This window comes from Sinocyclocheilus rhinocerous, unplaced genomic scaffold (assembly GCF_001515625.1).
Source record: "Sinocyclocheilus rhinocerous isolate Xijiao unplaced genomic scaffold, SAMN03320098_v1.1 scaffold1038, whole genome shotgun sequence".
Lineage (NCBI taxonomy): Eukaryota > Metazoa > Chordata > Actinopteri > Cypriniformes > Cyprinidae > Sinocyclocheilus > Sinocyclocheilus rhinocerous.
The window spans coordinates 275,271-288,947 of NW_015632707.1; the positions used below are offsets into that span (position 1 = coordinate 275,271).

The 13,677-nt window shown below is 35.9% G+C and overlaps 1 protein-coding gene across 5 annotated transcripts in view; it reads right to left on the reverse strand.

The window, feature by feature from the left end:
* LOC107742703 (kelch-like protein 29) overlaps positions 1-13,677 on the reverse strand; it is a 287,726-nt gene that overhangs the window by 123,328 nt on the left and 150,721 nt on the right. For all 5 annotated transcript variants that reach the window (XM_016555731.1, XM_016555728.1, XM_016555730.1 and 2 more), the window contains 2 exons: positions 4,121-4,268; positions 2,563-3,081 (listed from right to left, as the gene is read on the reverse strand). In XM_016555731.1, coding sequence (XP_016411217.1) covers positions 2,563-3,081; positions 4,121-4,268 — 667 coding nt within the window. The remainder of the gene's footprint in view (positions 1-2,562; positions 3,082-4,120; positions 4,269-13,677) is intronic.

The following is a 13,677-nucleotide window of genomic DNA, read 5'->3' on the forward strand; positions in this document are numbered from 1 at the left end:
AATAAGTGCTTGATCATATGGAATTGAAAGTTTAATGACATTTGTAAGCATTTTAACTTACATGAAATAATGTTTGTTTGAACATTATCTAATGTTTAATAAGTTTATTAGCAAACATTAACAAACACATTATCTCACGTTTTTAACTCTTTGAATATATATTAACTAATGATCCATTAAGCATTATATAATGTTTGTTAATGATTTATTAATGAACATTATTATAAAGTGTTACCAGATGCATTGCATGATACATTATTGTCATATCACACAAAATACAAATAGTTAAGAATATGAATCTATATTCTTGTATATGCCGTTAACATGATGGGTGATTGGTGAACTACAAAAGTTCAAATATTTAAAAACTTTCATTTCTTTGACCTTCTCATCCATTTAGATCATCAAATCAGTAATGACAAAAGGCTTAGTTTGATTTGATGTTTTACATGACATTTTAAAGAGTAAGTTGGTTGGTTATTTATCTAACTACTGTAACATTTGGCAGATGTTTTTAAAGCATTCAAAGCATTTTATGGTACAAAAGCACAGATTAAATGCTTTGAGCCAAACTGGGCCTTATTTATGAAACACGAGCAGAATGAATTCTGTGTAAATCCATTCGCACATATCCAATCACATTCAATTCAATAATTTGAATACAAATCATGTTTCATGAATAAGGTCCAATGATGAAGTTCACTATGGTGTAACTCTCCAGTGCCATCCCTATTGGAGATTCAAAATGTAATCTTTTTTTAACAGATACAAAGCATTAACACTGTGCCCAAAATAAGCAATGAGTGACAGTGTCATTTAATTAGTGAAAAGAGACATAAGTAAACAGTACAAAGTATTCTTGTCACCAGTGAAAATACTCACAAAATCAAGAAAATTCAACCTCTATAAAACATAAAAATGCACTTTAAATGTCAGATTATGTGGGTACGTGATAGTGAAAATGCTTAGTGTCTTAAAGAGTATTAAAAGAAAATAAAAAAGACTGCAACATGCCTGCTAATGTTCTATTTTATCATATAATTTTGAGCCACCTGCCTTATCAGTCCACTGTTACTCTAGTTCAGGGGTAGGCATGTTCGGTCCTAGAGAGCCGCAGTCCTGCAGAGTTCAGCTCCAACCCTGAAAAAAAAAAACTCACCTGCCTATAGCCTTAGTAATCCTGAAGACATTGATTAGCTTGTTCAGGTGTGTCTGATTAGGGTTGGAGCTGAACTCTGCAGGACTGCGGCTCTCTAGGACCGAACTTGCCTACCCCTGGTCTAACCTGATGGTTTATAGCAGTTTTGGCCAGTTTTGTTGGGCTGGTCAGTCTGGAAGACTGGCTAGTAGGGCTGCACGATTATGACAAAAATCATAATTGTCGATTATTGCCTTGAAATTGTAATTGCGATTATTAATTACGATTATCACAATTTACATTGAATGATGTTTATACCATTGTTTGATGCAACTGCATGCCGTATTTTTATATGAAAATAAACAAGCTGAAAGCACTTTTAGTGCTTTTCTATAGTATTAAGCCTCAAATGTCAAATATACATCGGATTGGTTTCTTCTTTAAATTATAAAACATTTAAAATATAAATGGTATTATAGTGTTATACTAAAACTAAAATTAACACAATGGAAAAACCCTTAAGATTACATGTAGAAAAAAAAAAGCATCTTAAGCACACAGAATAACATAAGTGGACTTTGAACGGTTACGTAATTGTGGCATCCATAATTGTAATCGTGATTAGAAATTCGATTAATTGTGCAGCCCTACTGGCTGGACCAACGTAAACCAGCTTAGACCAACAAATCATCAAGTTGCTGTTGTTTTTCAACAGGGAAGACTATAAAAATAAACATTTGCTATGACTGATATGAATAAGACTTAATTTATAGAGAAATAAACCATTTGGGTTGCATTATTATGTAAGCAGAGCCTTTCACTTGGCACATTAGTCTACTTTAGTTTTCACAACAAGAGAGCCAAACCTGCTTCAATGCCACAGCTTTAACTGTGCAGTTACATTACAAAAATGCATGCAAGTCTAATGTAATTGGCTCTTTTGCATCTTAAGAGACAATTGCAAGTTGCATCGATGTGGAAAGTAAATTGCACTCATTTTATAGAGCTCATAAAAAAAATCAAATGAGCTTAGAAAGCCAATCTAAACCTAGATTAAAAGCTTCATTAAATGTGAAAATTGCTCAGGGAATACGTAACATCTGTTTCTGGACTGACAGAGTCTCGTCCAAGGTTATCTTGTACAAACAACAATTTACAGCCTTGAAAACCGTCAAGAATTCACAGCAGGAGACTCTCAGGAACTGGCGTAAATGTTTGCGAGGAATAGGTCTGCTTATGAGACAGTTGTTTCAGGACTGAATCCACGACCTCGGAGATGCTTTTACACCGCCGGCTGTTACTCGGCAGGTTTTATAACCATGTCTCGCTGACATGTTTGTGATCATTTCCCTGGAAAAGATACATCAAGACATCCTCGGACACGTTGGTTAGTCGCAAACGCACAAGCTAAGGGAACCGCTTACCTTTCGGATGACTAGGGTCCGTGAACTCGTACTTCCCCATTCCGACTGTACGGAGCATCTGAAGCCTGTTCAAACTTTCCTGATTGGCTGAGGCCGGCTGAGTCATCGCCTGGCCGTTCGTTAGCGGCAGCGCGGCGCAAGGCAAAGCGGGCGGCTGTATGAGCGGGTGCGTCATGTGACCGTTTCCCACCACGTTCTGAGGGGCGGGGTGAACTACCTGGCCGGCCGTCGTCAGGGGCGACGGGGTGATTGGCGGCTGGCTGGTGGCGTAGGGCGACTGGTTCTGTAGGTTGAGGACCAGGCTGCCGGGCGGTTGGGAGGAGAGGGGTGGAAGCTGGAAGTGGGCAGTCATGAGCGGATGGTGCGGTGGGATGGGGGTCTGGATGGCCGGGGTCACTCCGATGACGGGAGACTGGACGGACACTCCTTGGCTGTAGGCGGGCGGCTGAGGCATCCTATACGAATGGGCCAATAGGCTGGGCTGACTGGCCGCCACCACTGGAGGCACCCATGGGGGCCCTGCGGAGCAAGAACGGAAAAACCGAGTCAAGAACAACCAACATCACATTTGACATTCAGCCATACACTTCATCTGGGGGAAACTGTGAAACTCAATTATTGTTTTATGGCATCTATGCACCTTGGGTAAGAAGCTGTTTGCTAAATAACCAAAGAAGAAACTTTTGGATGTTATTTGGAGGAGCTTCATTTAAAGTCTATGTGAATTGCTGTTGATATTACCTCTAGTAATGAGACCATTTTCAAGTGAAACAGGATATTCAATGAGAAACAAACAAAACAAAATGTAAGATAGGACCTGCAATAGGCATTTGGCTGCCAATAACCTGCAATGTCCTACAGAATAACACAGTCTGATTAACCATTCCAAAAAAAAAAAAGACCAGAAAAGTATACACTACAATTCAAAAGCTTTTGGGTCACTTTTTAAAAAATAAATTAATGATTTTATTTAGCAAGGGCACATTAAATTAATCAAAAGTGCCAGTAAGGATATTTATAATGTTACAAAATATATCTCTTACTAATAAATGCTGTCCTTTTGAACTTTTTTTGAACAGTTTCACAAAAAATTAACCAACACATCTGCATTGATAATAAAGCATTTTCTTGAGCAGCAAATTAGCATATTAGAATGATTTCTGAAGGATCATGTTACACTGAAGACTGGAGTAATCATGCTGACAATGGAGTCAATTTTGATATATTGTTGATGTTAATTTATTACCACTATCCATGGTAAAGTAGAAAACAATCATTTTAAATGGTAATTTGAGTATTTCAGAATATTACTATTTTTTACTGTATTTTTGAGCCAATAAATTGACATTTTAAAACAAAAAATTCTTACCAACCCCCCGATTTGTTTTAAAACCCTGTTTATGAACTCATTTATAAATATACAGTAGCTGCAGTTTTCATCTAAAGTGACTTTCAAATGAAGAATACAACAACATGAGCAACTCATCCAAGGCAAACATACTGTTTCCTGTCTGTTGTCCTGATCTGAAGGAACAGGTGAAGACAGGTGCTGGCGTACCTGTGGTGTCGCTCTCTCTGTGCTGCTTGGTGGGAGGCTCGTCGGTCTCCCACGGGGTGGACTGGTTGATGGGGGTCTGGCCCCATCTCACTCCAGGAGCCAACAGGAGACTCGGAGTCTGCGTCTCACCGGGAGAAAGACCCGCCGCCTGTGAAGAGACAATACATACGACTGAGATCAGACTATATGACTCCAAACACTTCACTCAATCACACCGACCAAACGAACAGACCGTGGGAATCAAAAGGACAAATACTCTAGTGTGAAACCACCTTAAAACATAGTGGATCAAAGAGAAACTGCTAAATAAATTAGGAAAATCAGAGCCAATTACATGGCTTCATAAACCCTGGATTTAATGGGTCATATTTTATGTTGTTACAAATTCAATTTTACTTCATACCAATTCCAGATTCTGATTACATTCTATTCACGATAAAAAAACAACTAATATTCTACCCTAATATAAATTTGAATAACTGTAATTAAAATATGTAAATGACACACACAAATGTGTGTTTATGTCAGGTTTCTGCTTTTACGTTTGGTTTTTGCGATTTCCTCTGCGTTTTCTGCATGGCTGAAATTATGAGTCTCTAATTACACATTGTGAAGGAGTCTGGCTCTTATAATCAGTATTTCTCAAGTTCTTAGAAGCACTCATGTCAGACTAGGATTGGTGATTAATTATTTAGCATAAGAGCAAGAAAACTAGAAGTGTCGTGGAGACAGTTATTAAATGCCTTCATTAAAATTCCTCCATTTACAGTGTACCATAAAATGAGATTTAAACCCAGGCCAAAATATTAGAAAGATTAAAAGGCTTCATCAAACAGCGTAATCGCGGAGTGTTTTATATTTGGATCAACCTCAGGAGGTCTAATTAAATATTTCACAAGTCAATTTACTTTACATTTATTTATTATATGAGATTTGTAACTTTTGCAACCCTGATAAAAAATATTTAGGACATGTCTAAATACAGTTTAAAACATTTGTCTGATTTTGTTATTTTCATTAAAATAACATCTCAAAATAAAATAAAATAGATGTATATTTAAGTTTAATTAAGTCATTTTATAACAATTCACAATTCATATTAAACTGCCTATTTACAAAATAAAATAATAAAATACAATAAATGAAAATAAGATCAAATAGATAATAAAAGGATGTGCATTTACTCCAAATTAAGCTGTCATTTTCTAGCAATTCACAATTAACCTTAAACAGCCAATTCATAAAATAAAACCATCACAATAACAAATAAAATAAAATAATAAAATATAGAAAAATAGAAAAAAAAAAATATTTTAATTATTAAAAAATAATTAAAGTGCAAATTAAGCTGTCATTTTCTAGCAATTAACAATAAACATTAAATGGCCAATTCATAAAACACAAAACAAAACAAAACAAAACAAAAAACACATCTGCATTGATAATAAAGCATTTTCTTGAGCAGCAAATTAGCATATTAGAATGATTTCTGAAGGATCATGTTACACTGAAGACTGGAGTAATCATGCTGACAATGGAGTCAATTTTGATATATTGTTGATGTTAATTTATTACCACTATCCATGGTAAAGTCAATGCAGTGAACCAAGATTTCCTATCCGCTATTGCTATTCAGAAGTACAGTAGAAGCTATTAGCAGACATTGGCATTTAAACAGCATCTGCCTATACAAAAAACATCGTCATCAATATTTTTTCTCCATTTTTCAAGAAGAGAGCACAGATGAAGTGCACTGTCTAATAGGTGGTCTCGTAATGTGAAATTCTTCAGAGGCACATGGAGGTCTGACTCTTCTCAGAATTTCTCATTTTCCAGCAGTGACCCTAATGGTGTCGATGTTTGAGTCAACCCAGAACTAGGGTTTGGTTCTGGATGTGGGATTTACTCATAATAACTCCATTTTCCGCTGTGACAAGGGCATCCACTGGAAAACAATTATTTCTTTATGCATTATTCATCTTTTGAGGGTCACATCAGAGTCATTCGCCAATGCAATAATGCACCAAGGTTACAACACGAGTGTACGCAAGAAGCAAAAACTTCCTCTTACTGTTTATATTCATCCCAACACTATAACTATAATTTCAAAGACAGACAGAGTTATGATAGCAGATCCTACGGGTGCTTACACACTAGAGAAACCTCCTCTGATGGAGCGTTTGATTTATATGAAAGTGTAAAATCCGTTTCGAGAATGTGGAAAGAGCCGGGTCAGTCTGAAATCAAGTGGGAATACAGCCAATTGGATTTCTGAAAACCTGGACCTGTTTGAAATTCTCACTGGTCAATGTATGTTTACCTCAAACCCTTACCGCAAACCCTTGTGTCTTTCCTTTACATCCTTGTGACGCACCGTCTGCATTGAAATCCATGGATTTGTAATGTTCTTGTATAGCGAGAACTCAAGTGTGTTGAGTAAGGCAGGACTAGAAATTTCATTAGTCTGGCTTTGGTGTACAAAAAACAAATCAATAAACAAAATTAAACTTGTAAATAAATATTTTTGGGTTGTGTTTTACTAAAAACTATGAACTTTTTCAGGAGGCACTGCCTCCCACGCCTCCTCGGAGGAAATGCCCCTGGTACACACATTCAATCACAAGCACATTCGGTCAAGCACACAGCATTGTTTTCGGACGTTTGGTAAGTTCACATAATACACGTCACAAAAGCTGTTCAGGTTGTGATCGTATCCTTATACCTTATGTTTGATATCTTTAGGTTGGGTGTTAAAAATGGCATTTTGAATGCTAAGCGAACGTCACCCTCATGCCGTTCCAAAACTGATGATCTTCCGCAAAACAGAAGATATTTTGAAGACCGCTGGGGCCCAAACAAACTTGGACCCCATTGGCTTTCATTGTATGGCCAAAAAACACATTCTTTACACATTCTTCAAGATATCTTCTTTTGTGTTCCACAGAAAGCATGTATGGGTTTGGAATGACATAATGGTGAGTAAATGATGACACAATTTTGAACTATCCGTTTAAGTCCCAGATTTAGTCTTTTGAACATGAGGTCACAGGATCGAAACCAGATTGCCATACAGTTTACTCACAATGCAACATGGCATTTTTTTTTTTTTTTTTTTTTTTTTTTTTTTTTTTTTTTTTTTTTTTTTTTTTTTTTTTTTTTTTTTTTTTTTTTTTTTTTTTTTTTTTTTTTTTTTTTTTTTTTTTTTTTTTTTTTTTTTTTTTTTTTTTTTTTTTTTTTTTTTTTTACATGAATATGTGCTCTTGTGGCCCTGTGCCCTTCCTCCTCTGCTGCAAAAATAGCTCCTCAACAATGATGGTCCATAACACAAAATACACCAGGCGGGGAAAAGATTAAAAAACATTAATCATGACATTGGCCTTCACCGCACTATAGTCTGAAGAGACGGAAATATACTAGCGGGAATAGATTCACCGCAGCCTGAATGAGGTCCGTGCATAATTCAGAACAAACTAAAGGATAGCTGCACTCAATTTCAACCGCCACGGACACGCTAACAAAAGAAAGTCCAATATTTCCTAGTCTATTAGACACAAAAGTGCTATTAACCAAAAACATAATTCCCAGAGTATTTATGCGTTTTCTGCAGATTTGGGCACTGCAATCAAGTCTTTTGACGAAAAATCTATCATTCGATTATAAAAGAAATAAATAAATAAGAATGAAACTCAATTATAGCCCTGGCTGCAGCGCTGAAAAGCTAATGAAATTAGCAGTATGGATTCTAGCGTTGATTGCTCATATAATTACAATGCGCACAGAGATAAAATAGTTGTTTCATAAGAGCGCTTTGTCCTTTCGGAAAAGTCTAGATCTCTTTTTTCTCAAGTTAAATCAACCGCTAATTATTACAAGGGTCTTTTTTTGCTGAATTTAAATTAAAGTGCAAATCGACGTCATGCGAGAGCAGAGTTTTTGTGAAAGTTTGGGAAAAGTTTTTCTTCTGAAATGACTTCCTCACCGCGCACTGCTAACCGTCATGATTAATTAATTCCCGCAGAGTCGTTATGTAGCTTTTTTGTCTCTGAGCTAATGGGACGCAGATCTGGGCTCCAGATATGTCATATTACACCGAGCGCTGTCGAACGAGGGGAAGTTGAGTGACATCTCACTTTGTGTTTCGGGGAAGGTGCCGGAAGCGGGACCCTGTAGAGCGCAATACAATGCTAACGCTCCCTCCCTCTGTGAGACTTCGGTTCCTGCTTAAACGCCTCAGCGGGGGGCCCCTGTGGAGGCCCCGGGGGGCTTGAGAGAAACCCCTACAAAACACATGCAACTGTCCTCTTCAACAGCGATGTCCAATTTCCCACGTATAATCACTCAGGAGAGGCTAAGGCCAGCAGTCCGTCTTCATTAACAGATCATTCAGATTTGATGCGGGGAAACGTTCGTGTAACGTGCATTACTTTGGTCGGCCCCTCATTACTGCCTCAATTTCATGTGTTTGATGCTACCGCATGATGAATTTCAAAGCAATATCTAAAAAGTCAACACAAATGACCCCATATAAGCTCATTTGAGCAGGGAAACGTCATAACTAGGTTCATGTCAATATGGTAATTTCGTGAATCTGAGACCAATTCTAGTTCTGGATGCTGATTGGTCAAGAGCGCATTCCCTTCCGTCTGAAGACACACCTCTACATCAAGCAATTGAACAATCCGCAACCAAAAACGGAGACGTGAATGTGATGCGCTTGATTTGTAAGTCACTTTGGATAATGAATACGTGTATAAAATACACAATTTAAATATAAAATAAATATATAAATATAAAAACCACAATATATTAATAATAAAATAAAAGTGATGCAAATTTACTTCAAATTACTTATTACCGTATTGGCCCGAATATAAGACGACCCCGATTATAAGACGACCCCCCTTTTTCCAGATGTACCTTTTGGAAAAAGGCTTTTTAAAAACCAAATCTTGTTTTTTCTCAGTAAAACACATTTTGTCTTCAATTATTTTCATATTGCATATTTTTCCTATTTTAATTTTTGTTTTGAAAGTATGGTAAAAACTGGTCAAATGTACCAACAATCACATTTAAAAAATATACACTTTTTGATATACCATAAAAAAAAAAAAAACAGGTAGCCCATCTGAATTAGGACATTTAGGCTATCCATCTAATAGTAGCCTACCAAAATCTTATTAACAGTAGAAGTAGAGTTGGTCCCATCAGGCTAACGTGACAGTCACGACTCATGCAGCTGTAAGGTTTTCTTTCTCTTTTGTTTTACTCACGATCTTTACAACACGCATCACATTACTTATTTCATGGCACACTCTTTTTATGCGTATTCGGCGCCACCTATTGTTGTGGGTGTATATTGACATGTCAAAGTCTAGACCCTGAATATAAGACGACCGCGTTTTTTCAGATGTATTTCCAAGAAAAAAATATTGTCTTATATTCGGGACAATACGGTAATAATGTTTAATTAAATAACCTTTAATAGATTTGAATTATAGAAATGTGATAGTGTGTTATATGTAAACCAGGTTAAAGAGATGGGTCTTTAATCTAGATTTAAACTGGCAGAGCGTGTCTGTGTATATTGACATGTCAAAGTCTAGACCCTGAATATAAGACGACCGCGTTTTTTCAGATGTATTTCCAAGAAAAAAACATCGTCTTATATTCGGGACAATACGGTACAATTAACCTTAAATAGACTATTCAAAAATAAAATGCTAAAAGAATATTACACAACAAATGAAAATAATAAAATAAAAAGTGATGACAATGTAATCCAAATTAAGCTGTCGTTTTCTAGCAATTCACAATTAACTTCAAACAGCCAATTAATAAAATAAAATACATATGAAAAAAAAAAAATATATATATATATAAAATATACAATGCATTAATAGACACGACTTGTCCACACTGCAGTTTATTCCTTACTTAGCACCTACTTAGAATTATTTATTTACCGGAAACAACAACAACAACAACAACAATAATAATAATAATAACAATAATAAAATAAAATAAAATAAAACAAAACAAAACAAAACAAAATAAAATAAAACCAGGGTTGCACATTTACTCCAAATGAAGCTGTTATACAAGCATTTTCTTAGCATTTATAGTGCACAATGAAAAACAAGGAATTTGTGCACTGAGGCACAAAAGCGCACTTTATTCATAAAAACAGCCAGCTAAATAAAATGGAACGATTGCTGATTATTCGGCATGAAGGAGTGGGAGAACAAAGCTGCTTTAAAAAAGCTGTAAAATAAACAAGAAAAAGGCACGACATTCCGACTCGAGTTAAGAGTAATAGCAGAGGAAGTTTAGAGACTTTGCTTCACTTGCTTTTCTTTGCTCAACTTTTATTGAGTTGAGATGCGGTGTCAAACAGGCAGACGGAGTGATCCGGCCCGAGAGAGACGAGTTAACCCTGCATCGCTCCCAAAACCCCTGAGTTAATGGAAAAGACCCCGTCATCAACCCTCTGTTCCGGCCACCGTGTTTTCCTCTCTTCCATTATCCTCCCTGACCTGCGCTTTACTTCATCAATTTACCCATCATGCATCTCTGTCACCTCGGCCCAAAGCCAATTTGTTGTGGGGTTACGCTGCACGTTGACATCATCAACAACCGCAACATCTCATCATGACTGGTGCGTGCGCATGCAGAGGGCCGACCTCCAGACGGTAAGTGCTGCAAAAACCTTTCCAGCTTGATCGATACATTTCAAAACCGTACTAATTCTTGAGTTCTGGGACAACACAAGCCACAGAACTGGAAAAACAACATTTTCAGAATCAGGGTTATTATAGCTAACTAAAGCTACTGAAACTACAATTGAAACCATTTAAATATATATATATATATAAAATATACAATGCATTAATAGACACGACTTGTCCACACTGCAGTTTATTCCTTACTTAGCACCTACTTAGAATTATTTATTTACCGGAAACAACAACAACAACAACAACAATAATAATAATAATAACAATAATTGTTTTCCTCTCTTCCATTATCCTCCCTGACCTGCGCTTTACTTCATCAATTTACCCATCATGCATCTCTGTCACCTCGGCCCAAAGCCAATTTGTTGTGGGGTTACGCTGCACGTTGACATCATCAACAACCGAAACATCTCATCATGACTGGTGCGTGCGCATGCAGAGGGCCGACCTCCAGACGGTAAGTGCTGCAAAAACCTTTCCAGCTTGATCGATACATTTCAAAACCGTACTAATTCTTGAGTTCTGGGACAACACAAGCCACAGAACTGGAAAAACAACATTTTCAGAATCAGGGTTATTATAGCTAACTAAAGCTACTGAAACTACAATTGAAACCATTTAAAACGGTTCTATTACTTCAAATCAAATAATATATAGTTGCCATTTTAATTTAGTTTAACTTGATGTGTTAAAATAACTAAACCTTAACCTAAAATAATAATTAATAAAAGCTATATAGATGTATTTAAGCAAATTAAAACGATTAAAAATAGCAAATGATACACAACAAAATTGCTAAAACTTTAAATAAAATTAAAAAAGAAACGAGAAATTCTATAAAAATACTGTAACTGGTTATTTTAATTCAAAATATTATTAAAAACTATTACAGTATATACTAAAATAGAATTATACATTATATATAAAAACTATATAGGCTTTCTAAAGTATTCCATTTCAATTTCTATTCAATTTCATTTGAGCTCCCAAGGTTTAAAAAAAAAAAAAAAAAAAACTATCATCAATTTGTATGAAATCGATATCATGGTTGATATAAACAAATATATAATAATGCAAAGATGCATAATTACTTAGATGAATGAATGAATTAATAGTTTACCAGTTACCACTGTTGAAATTACCAAAACACAACACAACACAAAACAAAATAAAATAAAATAAAACAAAACGTCTGTAAATATAAAGGCACATATTTGTGAAATTTCTTATGCGGAAAGCAAGATGACACCATACAGTATGGAATAGCTATCATATCTTTAAACCACAAATTTAAACCTAATTAACGGAAGCAGCACATAGAGACACTCTAACCCTAAGCAATACCCAAACAAAGTCTACTTTCCTCCGAGAGATCCAGGGAGACAAAAAAGAACCTATTAGACACTCTGTCCCTCCAGACTTTCGAAGCCCACCTACCTCAACTTTGTCCTAGTTCACAAAACCTGACAAACTTTGCATGAACAACTGAAGGCATAAAAGGCCGGAGACTAAACAAAGCTTTTGTTGTCTCAGGATTGATTTCTGTCTTACGTTGACCGACAGTTACCTCGTTTCATGATCGCAACACACTCCTCGACATGTTATAAAGCCTAATAATTCTTCACAGCCTCTCGCTTTTTCCATTTTTTGCCCTGTTCATCTCCCAAGTGTTTTCTAATCCTCGTAAAAATGCATCATTTATGACGTGGTATTTTCCGCTGTAATAATCCTATGCATTTCCTACGACCAGCTGTCACGAAATGTTAAATCTTCCTCACCCGGCTCGGCTTTTTATAAGCACGATTGTATCAAAACACAATATTGCATATCAAATTTTCCCACAGTCCTGGTGAGAAACGCATAAAATGCACATTTCAGACTTTTTAAGGGCATCTGCTGACATCAGTGGGGGCGGGTGATGACAGACACTGTAAAACGTGGTAAGACTCGAGCGGAGCCAAGCATTCGTTATTTTCTCGCGTTTTAATTCATCTCTGGTTGTACCAGGCCGCGCGTCCCTGGCGGGTCATTATCGCTGTGTGGCAGATGGCTTCCCTGACTCAACAGAAAACAGCCTGGGATAGTGTGTGTGTGTGTGTGTCCTGTGCAAAACCAAGCAGCCAAAAATAAATGAATAAATAAATAAATGCGCTCATGCTCTTCAGCACAAAGAGGTTTAGAGGCCTGGGATTTTTCAGTAGCGAGCATCTAGTTACAGGGAGGACTGTCTTTCTAGTCCATGGGGAGTGAAGGACACAGTGAGCACACGACACGCTCATGATGCAAGACAAACAACACGGATCCAACTCACTAAACAGTTCAGTGCACGCTCTTTCACTTATTCACTAGTCACCAACCAATAGAGATTAGAATGTAGGTAGTGTGTATGTAGGTATGTAGGTATGTATGTATAAATCAATTAATCAATCAATTGCCTAATTTACCCCTAAGTTACAAATACCTAATAAATAAATTATTAATAAAATAAAATAAAAAAGTAATAAATAAAAAGTAATAAATAAAAAAATAATAATATTAAAATAAATAAAATTAAATAATTTTTTTAATGAAATAAATGTTAGAGTTTAGTGAAGGTTCAGATAATTTCTAAAATAAAATAAAATAAAATATAAGCAGAGTTTAGTGAAGGGTAAAATAAAATAAAATAAAATAAAAAGAGATCAACTTTTGTACATACATTTGGGTCACAAGAGGAGAGGAATGGATATAAAATATTACATAAGGCAAAACAATTGCTTTTTTCTCCTCGGTGTAAAGTAAAGTAAAATAAAATAAAATAAAATAAAATAAAATAAAATAAAA